At 35.6% G+C, this 15,940-nt stretch overlaps 2 protein-coding genes across 2 annotated transcripts; one reads left to right on the top strand and one right to left on the bottom strand.

Moving 5' to 3' along the window:
• The first annotated feature begins 416 nt into the window (after positions 1-416).
• Positions 417-10,182, top strand: LOC110937589 (exocyst complex component SEC10b). Its single transcript, XM_022180033.2, has 24 exons — positions 417-574; positions 3,202-3,297; positions 3,383-3,613; positions 3,721-3,795; positions 4,126-4,227; positions 4,345-4,395; positions 4,491-4,596; positions 4,674-4,778; positions 5,123-5,214; positions 5,804-5,969; positions 6,064-6,140; positions 6,219-6,317; positions 6,406-6,496; positions 6,998-7,083; positions 7,176-7,349; positions 7,470-7,523; positions 7,603-7,731; positions 7,833-7,925; positions 8,827-8,973; positions 9,058-9,155; positions 9,244-9,328; positions 9,421-9,578; positions 9,684-9,767; positions 9,849-10,182. Exons 2-24 carry the CDS (start codon positions 3,202-3,204, stop codon positions 9,922-9,924), a joined length of 2,475 nt encoding a protein of 824 aa, XP_022035725.1. The 5' UTR covers positions 417-574; the 3' UTR covers positions 9,925-10,182.
• Positions 10,183-12,583: 2,401 nt separating this feature from the next.
• Positions 12,584-13,117, bottom strand: LOC110934058. Its single transcript, XM_022177252.1, has one exon. The coding sequence runs from the start codon at positions 13,115-13,117 to the stop codon at positions 12,584-12,586; it is 534 nt and encodes a 177-aa protein (XP_022032944.1).
• Positions 13,118-15,940: the final 2,823 nt, after the last annotated feature.

The following is a 15,940-nucleotide window of genomic DNA, read 5'->3' as shown; positions in this document are numbered from 1 at the left end:
TGGGTGGCTCTTAAATGGTGAATGCAGGTGGGTTTGAGTGAAGGAGATGAGCATGCTGAATTGACTAAAATACCCTCATGTGCCAGGCATATGGGGTGTTTTAACAGAGATATTTAACTGATGTTAGGGATGGTTGACTAAAATACCCTCATGTGCCAGGCATATGGGGTGTTTTAACAGAGATATTTAACTGATGTTAGGGATGGGGACCAACCGAATTCATTTTTGACAAGTTTTGGTACCACACGTATAATTAATAAACCGCTAGGACCAAGTCTGCAATTTTTGTAAATCACCGGGACCAACCAAGCATTTAACTCAAAAAAAGAAAGAAGAAGAAGAAAAGAATCAAGTACTTGACCCGGGTCATATGAGGGTTCAAATGGGCAATAAAGTCATTTCGTTACCCTCACCATCTCTTCATTGTAGTCTTCGCGGTCAGGCTCCGTCTTCTCTTCTTTAACCTGTCTCCTCCTCCTGCTCCCTTCCGATCTAATCATTTCTCAACTCAACAACAACTCCAACAACTTCAACATCATATTCCGAATCTCTTCTCCACTTGATCGTCAACGAGGTTAACAATTTCTACTCAATCTCCATCCCAATCTACTCATTTCATGTTAATTGTTTCCAGTTTCTAACATTCCGCTAGGGTTTTTCTGTTAATTATTCGATAATTAATGATTGACTGATTGTATATCGTTTGAGTTTAAAGTGTATAACTAACTTCGTAACCGCTGAGATCTGCTATGATTAGAAACTGTAACTTTATGATTGATTTGGCGATAGTTTACAATTTCATTTCAGCTTTGAGCAATCGATTTGTAAAAAGTTTATATACTCGTTTGAGATTTTACGGTTATTTTGGATGATCTGATTTAAGGCTGTAATTAGGTTAGGTTTAATTTTTGAATGTTTGCTGGTTCAGCAGATCCATTGGTGAACTCGATTGATGTTAGGGTTTTATATGTGTTCAGTTTGAAGATCTGTTATTTAATTTCTGTTTTCTAGTTGATAATGGTTCTATGTAAGGTGAATTTGAAAGGGAGAAGTAGTTTAATGACCAATGAGGTATGATATGCTGAACAATTGTAACTTATTAACAAAATTGAGGTGAATTGGGTGATAGTTTATATAGGAATTTTAGTTTCGGAGATATGGACTTGTACGGTTTTGAAGATTGTAGGAATTTATGTACAGTATAGGGTTTTGCAGTTATTTACGATGATTTGGTCAAGCTCTCTACTGTGGGATTTACTTTTCCGCAAATGCTGTTCAAGTGTGCGTGTGTGTGTATGTGTGCGTTCACTCGCCAACAAGATCCATTTCAGTTTTTGGATCTGGAAACAGAAGAGTAGCTTTGTGGGCGTTAAGTTTTATGGAAATGCTAAACCGTAAATGATCGAAATTGAGGGGATTTGGGTGACAATATATCTTTTTGAGTTTCACTTTTGAGATATGACTGTGTTCTTTTTTGAACGTTACATAAACTATTTACCCGTATGGGATTTTACGGGTTACTTATAGTCTCTTAGATATATCCAGTTTGAGAATTTAATTGTCTTAGGTGTTATTGTGTTAAAATCTCTTCCAGGCATTTTCTTTTTATTGCCCCATAGAGGTTCTATCTAGTTTGAATTTGAAAAGGAGAAGCGGCTCAGCTTCATGACCAAATGTTTATTTACCAAGATGTGAAACTGTAACTTTGTTGTCAAAATTGAGTTGTATTGACTATTGAGTGATAGTTTTTCCTGGAACCGATTCCCACCTCCTTACCACTGGAGCACGAAATATGTAGCAACATATATGAAAGTTGAAATCAAATAAAACGGGTAGCAACGGGTCGATAGAGATACATAAACATCTCTCGATCAATTTGCAGGGCTGCCTAAACGGAATTTAGGATACATAAAACACCACCTCCTTTCATTGTAACATTTTCGACGCATATAGATAAACCTGCCTAACCCCATGTTTAAACACTAAAATATTTAGGAACTAAAGTCTGTGTGATCGACTGAGTTAAATTTGGATAATATTTCTATTTGATGTCTCATGTTTCAATTGATTGTCACGTATCTGAATCTGATGTTGATCTAGTATTTCTTGCGACTTAAGCGAATGGTTTCCAAAAACTGATAATCATCTAACATTAAACTTGGTTCATAGTTATTAAAGGCGATAGGCGCGTAGGCCTCGCCAGAGGCCTAGGCGCAAAGCGCAAAAACGAGGGTCCGAGAAAAAAAGCACACAATGAAAAAAAATTTAAAATATATTATGTATTAGAGAAATAGTAGTATTCTTCAAATAAAATAACAAAAGCTATTATGTAACATTTAATATCATCTATTTAGTACCAGAAGTTCTAAAATATTAGTGTATTAGTGTAGAAAAGTAGTTTTCCTTAGATAACAGTATAAATTTGGCTGGATATTTGCCGGAATTTAGATAATTTTGCCGGAAACTCTCCGGAATCTAGGAATCTCGCCGGAATGTGTACTTGAACCATTACCTGGAGAATTAAAGCGCAATTGCCTCGACTTAAAGCGCAATTGCCTCGCCTTGCCTTAAAATGGGCCTAGGTGCAAGAGGCGATGGCTTTTAACAACTATGACTTGGTTATAAAATGCGTGATGCGCTGATGAGATTGCATCAGGTGATGTGATGCACTGTGATTACATGATGCGAGGATGATGCGCCTTAAATCACATAATGCGCTCCTGATGCGCTTGCATAATGCGCCCTGATGTGCACATTTTTTTTGAAATCGACCACTATAGAGTAAAATTGTACAATGAGCTTGTCTAATGTGCTTAACAAGCTTGTACAACGAGCTGATGAAGTTGTTAAATGAGTTTCTACGTAGATTACTTGTACATTTTGCATAAACTACTTGTACACTTAAGAGTTCAAGGCTTATTTTGGTTATATTGAACTTCTTTCATGGTACTAGAGCTATTTTGTTGTATTTAATTATTTTAATCTCTAAATTTTTAGTGTTTAAATTTATCAAGTTAAAATACTATCTATAAATAATTTTTAAAATAACAAATGCCTCGCAGACGTGATGTGCACGCATCACGCATCGGCTTTTGGGATCAAAACGCATCACGCATTTTAAAACCGAGGCATTAAAGTTTTATAAAATTTCACAAGAAGTTACAAAAGGCTAAATGGTGCTTTTACGTTTTTGTTTTTTAGATGAAAGAGATTAGAGATGGAGTAAAAAGTAACAAGATATCAAGTTCTGAATCTATCAGCTCTCAACCACTTGTTTTAGACATAGAAGACTTCAAGGTAAGCTTCATAGCCTTATCTTTTTGTTGTCTGGGGTTTAATGTACTCAATGCTATTGCTTTCTTGTCGTATTTGTTTTTTGAAGGGGGACTTTTCATTCGATGCTTTATTTGGAAACTTAGTAAATGAACTGCTGCCCGCTTTCCAAGAAGAAGATGCTGACTCATTAGAAGGAAATGGTAATATCAGTGGGAATGATGCTTTGTCAAACGGAAGGTCAACACAAACACAATCAAGCCCACTATTTCCAGAAGTTGACTCTTTATTATCAATGTTTAAGAATTCATGTTCGCAGTTGGTTGAACTCCAGAAACAGGTATATATTTTATGCATCTATTGTTATTAGCATTATTACCTTCACTGTTTTGCATCTATTTACGTATCAATTTTGTTGCTTTCCTCATTTTTGTATGGTTGTTGAAGATTGATGGAAGACTATATAATCTTAAAAAAGATGTTGCTGCACAAGATTCTAAACATAGGAAGACACTTGGTGAGGTAAGTCATTAACTCCATTATCTGAAGGTTACTATGCACCTGTAAGTTTTAAAGTTTTTTTTCTTGAAATGACAGTTAACTTTTAATAACAATCGAGAAGTTATATTTTTCAATATACTGACACAAAAATCAGTTTATTGCATCCCATAATGCTTATAACAAAATCTTGCAAGTTGCAACCTGAAATTTCATATTCTACAATGGACTTATTGTATATGATATTTATCTACCTGCATCACAACGCTATTAATGTCAGAATTTTAAATGTATCTGCAACCTATTTCAAGCTTAATGCTCTATAATTAAGATTCATTTCATTCTAAATTTCAGCTCGAAAAAGGTGTAGATGGCTTGTTTGATAGTTTTGCAAGACTGGATTCACGTATATCTAGTGTTGGTCAGACAGCTGCTAAAATTGGGGATCATCTGCAGGTAAATTTTTTACCAGTTTCTTACGTATAATTTATTCTGCTCACATATTCACGGAAGTTGATTGTTTACTTGTAAATTGTAATGATCGGTTACAATCTTTGTGTTCTTTAATGCCAGAGTGCCGATTCACAGAGAGAAACCGCTAGCCAGACCATGGAGCTCATAAAGGTACTATGACGGGATGCAACTAATATTTTTTATGTTTTTAAATGTCTTGCAAATTGCAATGTATTAACACCCCCACTACTTATTCTATCATGTAGTACCTGATGGAATTTAACAGTAGCCCTGGCGACCTGATGGAACTGTCCCCTCTTTTTTCTGATGACAGCCGTGTTGCCGAGGCTGCTTCTATTGCACAGAAATTGCGTATGTACTTATAAGTTATAACTACTGTACTAATGTATTTGTAAAGTAATCTTTTTCACTTCTGCATTTCATTTCAGGTTCAATTGCGGAGGAAGACGTTGGAAGACAGGGCGTGACTATGCAATCAACTGCTAGTAGAGGATTGGAGGTTGCAGTTGGCAACCTTCAAGAATACTGTAACGGTATACTATGATTATTAATTTCTTAATTTTTAGTTTTTGTGTTCATTTATGGGAACAGGGACACAATCTACCCTCATGTGCAGCAACCACAATTATTACTGTGCCGTAAAAGTAAAAAGTTAATTGCTGCATGACTTCATCCAAAGCACCTTTAAATTTTGAAATTCGGGCATACTTATACACTTTTATTAATGGCATTCAAAAATATATTATTTTATACACAGTTATAATTTAAGGTAACATTTAATTTACATCTAAAACCAAACAAATCTCATTAAAGTTCGAAGTTAAATCGTTTTACCCATTTGGCCATTTGACACTTAAAAGGCAATGTTTTTTTGCAGAACTGGAGAACAGATTGTTGTCTCGGTTTGATGCTGCATCTCAGAAAAGAGAACTATCTACCATGGCAGAGTGTGCAAAAATACTATCTCAGGTACTTCTGCACTTTCTTGGTTTATCTAATTAGCGGGAAAATATATTTTCTAATTAATATGTTCCGCAGAAGCTACTCAAGTTGCAACTTGCAACTTACTGAATGTAATATTTAATTAAAGGGCAAAGGCTATATAGAAACTTGCTTTCTTATCGTCCCAAATATGACAAACTGACTTTTTTATCGTCAACCTGCTCTTCTGCTCATTGGTAATCTGTTAAAACATGACGTACACGTGGCGTCTAGATGGCTTTCTTTGCTGATGTGGCAATAAAAAAGTAAAAAATAATAATCATAGTAAACATAAAAAATGTAATATTTTATTTCAATTCTAAAGACTTAGTAAAACATGTTAACATATATAAGATATTTTTTACAATTTGTGTAAAACTGTGACATTTATTATTAATCAACATTTTATTTACAAGATTTAGTGTTTGGTGGTTAGTATTTAAACATTATTCTTTTAATTTATTTGTTAGTTAACATATATATGATAGTTATCTGTTAATTAACATTTCCTAATCTAAAACATTAAAGTAAATAGTTTTTGATGTTTTTTTGCTTATGCTACGTCTCTGGTATTCAGTTTAACAGGGGTACTAGTGCTATGCAACATTACGTTGGTTTAAGGCCAATGTTTGATGTGGAGGTCATGAATGCAGACACCCGATTGGTTCTTGGTGACCAGGATTCCCTTCCTAGTCCCAGTAACGTTGCCCGTGCACTTTCGTCTTTGTACAAAGAAATAACAGGTACGAACACTTCTAACATTTTAAACAGATTCTGAATACCAAACTAGTGTTTTCTTTTTTTATTTATAGTATACTTGTTTCAAATGGGTTGCAGATACTGTCCGGAAAGAAGCGGCTACCATAATGGCTGTATTTCCTTCTCCGAATGATGTCATGTCGAGTCTAGTACAGGTATTTTGTGAATTTTCATACTTGTATGATATTGGATAAGTAACTTTTATAACCTGGTTTATGATGTTTCTGCGACAGAGAGTAATGGAAGACAGGGTTCCTAAACTTTTAGAAAAGTTATTGGTGAAACCGTCTTTAGTACATCCTCCTCCAATGGGTGAAGGTGGTCTATTGCTAGTAAGTTCAGTTGTTTGTATGAACTGTTATCTGCTTGTTTTTAACTTTTTAATAGTAATTTTGCTTTTGTACTTGTATGTGGTTTCAGTACCTCAGAATGCTAGCAGTGAGCTATGAAAAGACACAGGAACTAGCCAAAGATCTACGCAGCGTGGGATGTGGCGACTTGGATATAGAAGGTACAATATCACATACAATTGTTGCTAGCTTCATTGAAGGAAATCATGCCTTAAGGACAGAAGTTAGTTTTACATCGTAAACATAAAATACGAATGACTAATCTTTTACTGATTTTAGTCATTGGTATCAGAAGTGTGCGTCAATTGGAGATGCTCTTTAGATTTGACTACACCTTTAGTGACACATTTTATTTGATGTGGAGAACTTATAACGTAAAACAATTTCGTATTACTAGCAATACTAATAGGTTGAAAAACTGATTTTCTCATGTGATGTAGCTTTTACATTGGATCATAATGACATAGTGTTAGTTGGAGCATGTATATTATTCAGTATTAGCAATTTGGAAATAAAGGAAATACAGTCTTAGTGAAACATAGTAATTTGTTAAGCTAGTGCTTTTGTTATTACTTCTTTCAACGCTTCTGTCATGCATATACAGGTATTTGGAACTTATAGTTGCTTTTGCTGTTCTGATGTACATTTTGCTGTTTGTACAGGCCTAACAGAGTCTCTATTTCTTGATCACAAAGATATGTATATTGAATATGAGCAAGCTTCTTTGAGACAACTCTACAAAGCAAAGGTTGTTTCAACCACATACTCTTTATCTCTCTCTCTCTCTCTCTCTCTCTCTCTCTCTCTCTCTGCAATACCTTATTGGATTATGGCATGTAGATGGAAGAACTGCTTTCTGAGAGCCAGCTGTCGGGAGAGTCAACAGGCTCAATTGGGCGGTCAAAAGGGGCTTCAATATCATCTTCCCACCAACAGATATCTGTTACAGTGGTTACAGAGTTTGTGCGTTGGAACGAAGAAGCAATTTCAAGATGCACTTTGTTTTCACCTCAGGTAAACTGAATTCTAATTTTAATTAACAGTTGAATATAACCTACATTGAAGTCAACATGTTTGTGATGCTTTTGGATACTTTGAAAGAATCTTACTTTTTACTCGTTTGTCTATAAACAGCCTGCTAATCTTGCAGCCAATGTCAGAACTGTGTTCACTTGTCTTCTAGACCAAGTACGTTATAAATTTAAGAAACTTCTATGGCTCCATCATATTCATATATATTTACTCACTTATCTTTAAAATGCTGCAGGTGAGTCAATATACAACAGAAGGCCTTGAAAGAGCTAGAGACGGCCTCACAGAAGCTGCAGCATTAAGGGAGAGGTTCGTTCTGGGTACGAGTGTCAGTCGAAGAGTTGCTGCTGCTGCTGCTTCCGCTGTAAACACTCTATCCTAACAACTAGTTATATTCGAGTTATGTTGTTATTATAGAGATCACACTTATCTGATCAGTGATGATAATCTGATGTTGATGTGTAGGCAGAAGCTGCTGCTGCTGCTGGTGAAAGCAGTTTTAGATCTTTTATGGTTGCTGTACAGCGGTGTGGAAGCAGTGTAGCTATAGTACAACAAGTATGTTGAGTTGCTTCTAGTTATATCTCCTCATTTTCTTGTGTACTCTTGTGAATAATCCAAATGGTTTTCCAGTTGGATTATGTTTGCTTCTGTCACTGACAGTACTACAGTGATGACTGATTTTTGAAATAATTTTTTTGGAGGTTTTATGCATTCTGAATAGTCATTAGGCAATTTTCGTCCATTTTTACACAATTTTTTTGTTTATTTAATTAAACAAACGGATATGAACACACATTTTGTTTGTTATCGTCCATTCATGTTCGTTCATTTGTGTTCATTTATGTTTGTTTATTTACATTTGTTTATGTTCGTTTAAATTTAAATACATAAGTAGTTATATTTATATAAATATTAAACATAAAAGGAACTTTCTAATTACTCTATAAATATAACTACTTGGTAATTGGGCTTTCTAGTAACAAAAATTATTTTCCATTGGAATTATCGTAATTAATCACTAATTTATATAAAATTTACTTTATGTTCAGTAAATCATGTTCCTTTGTGTTCATTTACGTTTCTTCAATCATATTCATTTTTGTTGTTTATTGTTTGTTATATTATGTTCGTTTAAGTTTGTTCGTTTAGGTTTTAAACGAACGGACATGAACATGGCCTTTTTCATAATAAACGAAAATAAACAAAAAAATATGTTTGATTATATGTTCGTGTTCATTCGGTACAGGCCTAATTTTGACCTGCTCAACCATTTTCCATTTCACTTTCTTTCTAACATTCACCCATTATACATTGAATTGACCCGTACAACAATAGTTGCGTACTTGCGTTGAAAGTGTAACCTGTAGTCTTAGTGCTTTGGCGATTTCCTATATTATTAGTGTGACAAATCTTAATTATTCTTTGATTATAATGGGATTATGTTTGGTTCTGTCAGTACTTTGCTAACTCAATTTCAAGGCTTCTGTTACCTGTGGATGGCGCACATGCTGCCTCTTGTGAAGAAATGGGAACCGCTATGTCCAGTGCAGAGGGTGCTGCCTATAAAGGCCTCCAACAATGCATCGAGACAGTTATGGCTGAGGTAGCTCTTATATATTCATGATCCTTATAAGATTATCATACTTTTCTTTTATATCTTTTGGTATTGACATTCATTTTTGTGAAGGTGGAACGGTTGCTTTCGGCCGAGCAGAAAGCTACCGACTATAAGTCACCCGATGATGGCGTTGTTCCTGATCACCGCCCTACAAATGCATGCATAAGGTCTCGTCTTTTTGTCCTTATTTCAAAGTCTGAGTTCGTTCATATGTTTTATGCGATTCTTTATAATAAATATTTATTTATTTGGCAGAGTTGTAGCATATCTCTCTCGTGTTCTTGAGGCAGCATTCACCGCACTAGAAGGTCTCAACAAACAAGCTTTCCTAACAGAATTGGTAACACATATTTTCTCGATATAATTTGTTTGTGACCTGTTTGATTTACCATCACATGTTAAAATGATTACACGATGAAATACATAATACAGGGAAACCGCTTGCACAAAGGATTAAGTAATCACTGGCAGAAGTACACTTTTAATCCCAGTGGAGGGCTAAGGCTGAAACGTGACATTACTGAATACGGGGATTTTGTGCGTAGCTTTAATGCTCCTACAGTTGATGAGAAATTTGAATCACTAAGCATGTAAGTTGCATCCATTTTTTTTATTAATTTATTGAGTAAAAAGTATTTACATGTGTGGCACTCAGATCACAAGTTTTCCATATTGATTTTTTTTTCTATCTCCAGCATGGCGAATGTCTTTATCGTTGCACCTGAAAGCTTGTCGAGTCTATTTGAAGGCACACCAAGCATACTGAAAGACGCCCAAAGGTAACCAACTAACTGATTGATACTTTGATATTGACACCTACATTTCATGTGCTGCCGTAACGACCTTTCTTTGTTGCGTAGGTTTATTCAGCTTAGAGAGGATTATAAAAGTGCAAAACTTGCAGCCAAACTCAGCTCCCTTTGGCCAAGCTCTTAAAGCGGAAGCGTACTATTACCATCAAAGGTCTCCGGGTGTCATATAACATATTCTATCCACTTTTTTTTTTTTTTTTTTACTCTTTTTTATGTTTCTTTTGAAATGAGCAGATTTTGTGCACTAGTTACCAGTTTATTGTTTATATGGCTTTAGATGCTACGTGTCTCGTGTGTTTTATGTTCGACGTGGATGTTAATGTAATTGTTGTAGATTTTAGTTTAAAATTTGGAAATTCTTTATATGGACAATATTGCATCATCACTGAACTTCCTACGTAGGTATCTATTTATAAACGGTTATAGAAAATGTTCGTCTAAGAATATATGATAGTATGGGTGTTATATATCTGGCACATCTGTGAGTATCAATAAAGCATAACTATTGATTAGACATATAAATGGTCAAGATTAAAGAATGCTTGTTCCAATCCAACTTTCAAGACTTATCCTTTATAGGTGGGATTAGACTCCGGAAGCTAAAAAAAGAACAACACCAGAAACGTTGAGGTTAACCATGGTGAGGCGGAGCAGCGGTTGAGATGTGACTTGTGAGGCGCCTCTAATCTTGTACACTCTTTGGTTACTGATACGCAATACCTTTAGGAATCACAGGAATACGGGGAGTTTCTGTAATGTATAAAAGGAGATATGGTTTTTGTTTGGAGCAAGACATAATTATTATTATTATTGTTATTGTTGTTATTATTATTATTATTATTATTATTATAAAAATAATTTTAGGCCCCTAGGTATATAAGTAAAAAAATCGGTTCGTATCGGGTCGGGTCAGGTCATGTCATGTAAAACAAACGAACATCAAACTAAATTTATATAATCATCAAAAACATGTCAAATCTTGTTACAAACATAATTAAAACGTCGACGCCCTACGGATTTTCATTTTTTGAAATCTATTCAAAACATCATCTAAAACTAATTTCTTAAGCAATTCTTTCTCTATATAACATAAGTTCATCGCTCCATAACGTAATGTTTCAATTTTAATTTTAATTTTCAACTATTCAAGCCCTAGAAATCATAACGTAAGTTGTAATCACCCTAAAAATATATAAACAACATAATCACCCTAAAACATATAAACAACATAATCACCCTAAAAATCATCTAAACAACCATAAACAACGTCAAAACACACAAAATGTCAAACCTATTTAACAACTTTATTACCTTTTTTTCTCCTATAATATCAACCAAAATCATCAAAATAACAAAGAAACTTACCCATGTTCGGATTCCGGTTAGATTTGGTGTCAAACGACGATGATATGGTGGCTGATTACGGTGGTCGCCGCCTGCTGGACTGTTGTCGCTGGGTGATGTTGTTCCTTGGCAGGTCCGCAAGAGAGAGAGAGAGAGAGAGCGGGAGAGAATTTCTAAAGATTTTGGGCTTTAATTATTTTATTATAGTTTGGAATATTGTTGGGTTTGGTTAATGGGCTAAGACTTAGTGGGTTAGGTGGGTAAAGGTATGGGTATTTGGGTTTAGTTAGTTAGATATTAAAAGTTATATAATTTAGGTAGTATTTTTTAAAAAAATAAGAGTTTACTAAAAAAATTAAAATATAAATTGATAACACTTTTTACCTACAGGGTGCAGACGAAAAATTTCAAGGGTGCGGTCGAAAAATTCCAAGGGGTGCAGACGGAATTTTCGTCGGAACTTAGCACTAATTTTTTTTCCCCGGGGGTGCGCCCGCCCACCTTGGGCTGGGCTTGGGGAGCCGACGTGGCCTCCTTCTCCAACGGGGAACCCCGTCCTTTCTTCGACGCCCACGGGAAGATTTCCCCGTCTGCCCCGAGCTCTCGTTCATGTAATACTTGATGCTGATTGGCTGGAGAGGAAGGTGATGTGAGGTGGAGGTGATGTGACGTCGGGGTGCACCAAACCACACCCCACAACCTTAGCACAAGAAAAAGAGAATCACTTTTAAAAGTGATTCCTATTGACCTTCCATTAATCTAAAATACCCGGAAAAAAAATCAGAAAACTAACTTCTTTAGGAGCAGGGGTGGCGTAGGATTCCTTGTGACCCCTGACGTCCACATGAGCATCGCAGACCAAGTGCAGTGGTGAAGTAAGATAATGCCCTACCCTTGGGCATTATCCGCCATGTGACGATCCAGTCAGCAATGGGGCATTATGAAACATTTGTTTAAAATGAGTGTAGTGGTATAATTCTCAATAATGCCTCGTCCAATGATTACCCAATTATTATTTTTTTGATTTTTAATTAAAACTAATGATATTTCATTAAATAAATAAAAATTACATAAATAATAAAACACAAAGACATAATACTACTCGTCTTAATTTTCGGTCTTCGCTTTCGCCATTCTAGTCATCTTCGTCTTCCTCGTCATCAGCTTCTTCTTCACCCACGTTTGGAATATACCAAACCGACCATGCGTGTTGGACCAAATCAACCGCTAACGCAGTATGTGTGGCTTCAGACCACATTTCATGTGCATTCTTCACTCTGTCTTCCATTGTTACTTGCGGATATTTCTGAACAGCTTCCGGTACATAGTTTTGACATATTGTTTTTCCTTCGTCTTCCAATGTCATATATTATGTATGATTATACAAGAGTACATAGCATCTCTCATTTTTTATTTGGTCTATGCACGGCAAGGATTTCTCAAATAATATCACCGTTGTTGAAGAACCCAAAAGCATCTCTCAATGTCCTTCCGCGAAAACTCTTGAACTTTTTGAAAGTGAGCTTTTTTTCATCGTACGGGTCCCTAAACATCTTCATGACAATCGAATACCGAGGATAAATTCCATCGCACAAATAGTATCCGTGCGGGTAGTATTTTCCGTTTGCATAAAAAGATGCCTTTGCAGCTCTACCAGAAATGTAGTCTTCTACCAATGTAGATTGTTCGAAAACGTTTATATCATTGCATGACCCTACGACACCAAAGTAAGCCGACCAAACCCATAGGTCCTGTGAGGCAACCGCTTGAAGAATAACAGATGGTCCGTCTTGGTCACCTCGTGTGTGTTGACCTCGCCATGCGGTCAGACAATTATACCACCACCAATAGTGACAATCCAAGCTCCCAATCATGCCCGGTAAACCATGTTGATTAGAATGGACCTCGTAAATTTGTTGAAGGTCGTACCATGTAGGCTTTCTTAGATAACGGGCACCGTACAAATTTATCATATCTTTAACAAACATATATAACTTTAAGGTAACTAAAAAATATGAATGCATGTAATGTTTATAGTATAGTAATATACCGTGACAAAAATGCTCCAAGGTATCTCACATTGTTTTCTCGACCATTTTTAAATACTCGTCGTTGATGTCGGTCGTGTTTCCATAGGCAAGCACGAAGCGCTGAAGTACACTTTTGAATACCGGTAAATCCAAGCGTCCCTCTCGCATCCGCTTTTTGTTTAAAATAATCAAATTTGTTTTCCAAGTCTCCAGCGATGCGTAGAAATAAATGTTTACTCATCCGGAAACGACGCCTAAAAACGTCTAGCTTTGGGTAAGTAGGCGCTTCATCGAAGTAATCTTTCATCAATCGAGCGTTTGCCGAACGTCGAATTCGTTCAATATATTCTCTTGGTAAAATTTCACGTTGAGACCGACTAAAGTGCTTCATATACAACGCCACGAGTTAGCACACACTCGTAACCGCCTCTTGCTCGACCTCCTCATCGGTCGACTCACCCCATCGGCTAAAAACTCTTTGTAATAAAACTGGCAATTGGACGACGATGATGTGGGGGAATCCATTTTTTATATAAAATAATTTGTAGTTTGAGGTTGTGTTTGTAGGATTTGGTTTATGGTTTGTATAAAACGGGGTGTAAGGGTTAGTATATATATAAATGTGAAATATAAAATATATAAAAAAAGAAATCTAGCCATTTATAACCGTTGGCAACGGTATGATTGGCCAAAATAATCTCGATCTGCCGTCTGATTTGGAACGCCCCAACTAAAAATAACAAATCCTCTTAATTATAAAAGTTTCACACCCTTACAAAAGTGAAAGCTTGTTGCTCCTCGCCTTTGCTTTTGGGCCCCAGTGCCTCGGAGTTTCTCACACTTTTTAAAATCAACATACAGTTTTTTTTAAACAGCGAATTTCTTTTAATCCTCGTCATATGTGGGACTTGAATCCAAGATTGTAAGAATAAATAAATAACATATTTATTTATATATGGCCATTATAATCATTTACATTATATGGATCAAAATATATAACAATCCATTAAATAATTAGTTGGTAATTGTTGATGGGCCTTATTACCATTATTAACTAATTAGGGTTTCCTCCTGGGTGCATATATAAGGAGACTTATTTTTGAGGTTCTAGGGTTAGACTCATAACCTAATTACTCATAACATCAAATCGACCTCCATCTCCAAAACCGAACTCCCTTATTCGGTTTCTTCATCACCATCATTAGATTGCACCCTAAGGAGGAACCAGACAAAAACTGACAACTATGTCAAACACTGTTGCTACATCTCCATCTGGATTCTCTGCTGGCTTGTGCTGATGCAATCAGGTATGTTTTCATGTTTTCCTTCATGTATAAACAGAACTGAACCAACATGTGGTATCAGAGCATATGTTGATTAGTCAGTTCTGTTCTTGTATCCATTATTCTGGGATCAAAAATCTGGAAAACTGTTTTTTTGAAAGTTCATAAAAATCAAAACTGTTTTCGAGTTCTAACAGCCGAAATCCCTGTGTTCGGAAAATATGTTTGATAATTTGACTCGAAACCATAAGTGGGATAATAATATCCGAAATCTGTTAACTAAAATCATAAAATTTAGATTTCGGATCCCAGATCATGTTCTTATTTTTTGTTAGGGTTCATCATAATGTTCTAAGAAAAACTCGAAAATTCCCTAAGATTTGGAATATAATTTAGATTAGTGGGTGTTTTTCCTGTTTTGATCTTTATTTTATCTATTAAAATTTCGAAAACTGTTAAAAGATAATCAGTTATTATTACGAAATCTTTTGATAAGTTTAGATCAGCATTAAAAACAGGAAACATTATCCCACAATCCCTTAAATTTCGAGTTTTCAGTTATTATCACAAAACAGCTGTTAACAAGGTTGCTACTCGCAACCATGAGGTTGCTACTCGAGACCATGGGATTGCGACTCGCAACCATAACGTGATTGATCGGAACCATGAGGTTGCGACTCGCAACCATAACGTGATTGATCGAAACCATGAGGTTGCGACTCGCAACCATAACGTGATTAGTCGAGACTAAGGTTGCGACTCGCAACCATAACAGCATAACTCGAGACTAAGGTTGCGACTCGCAACCATAACAGCATAACTCGAGACTAAGGTTGCGACTCGAAACCATAACAGCACAACTCGAGACTAAGGTTGCGACTCGAGACCATGACTCGAAATCTCAAAACTTAAGCTGTTTAAAAGTGAACTAAAAATTTTTTAAATGATCCGCGCTAACGGGTGGTTTGCTATTAAATGATTGGTTTTTGTAATTATTTAGTTAATTAATGAGGATCAAAGAATGATTTACAAAACCAAAATGGCTTAACTTGAATGAGCTTTTGATGTATCACTTCTGGCCAAAGCTGATTTGATGCATCTATTTATTGTTCAAGTATTATAAAAGCTATGTTGAGTATGCATTACAAACGTGAAATGTCTTAATTCTGGCCAAAGCTGATTTAATTCATTTATGTTTAGCATGCTTGACAAGTGCATAACTAAAGTGATTGTCTCATTTCTGGCCAAAGCTGATTTGTCACGATTACTTTGCACACATGCTTAAATGATTACACTTCTGGCCAAAGCTGATTTGTCTTCGTTTAAGTAGAATTTTAAATAAGTCTATTATTTTGATGTTAATAATAGACATATCACAACCTCTTCACACAATGATCCTTATATTAATGATCCTTAATTAATTTTTATGATCATTTCGTCTGTTTTTTTTTAAGTACCCATAATTTTACTCACTATAATTTAC

This window comes from Helianthus annuus, chromosome 4, assembly GCF_002127325.2.
Source record: "Helianthus annuus cultivar XRQ/B chromosome 4, HanXRQr2.0-SUNRISE, whole genome shotgun sequence".
NCBI lineage: Eukaryota > Viridiplantae > Streptophyta > Magnoliopsida > Asterales > Asteraceae > Helianthus > Helianthus annuus.
Note: the sequence above shows the minus strand (reverse complement) of the source record. Positions and strands in the feature narration are given on the sequence as shown.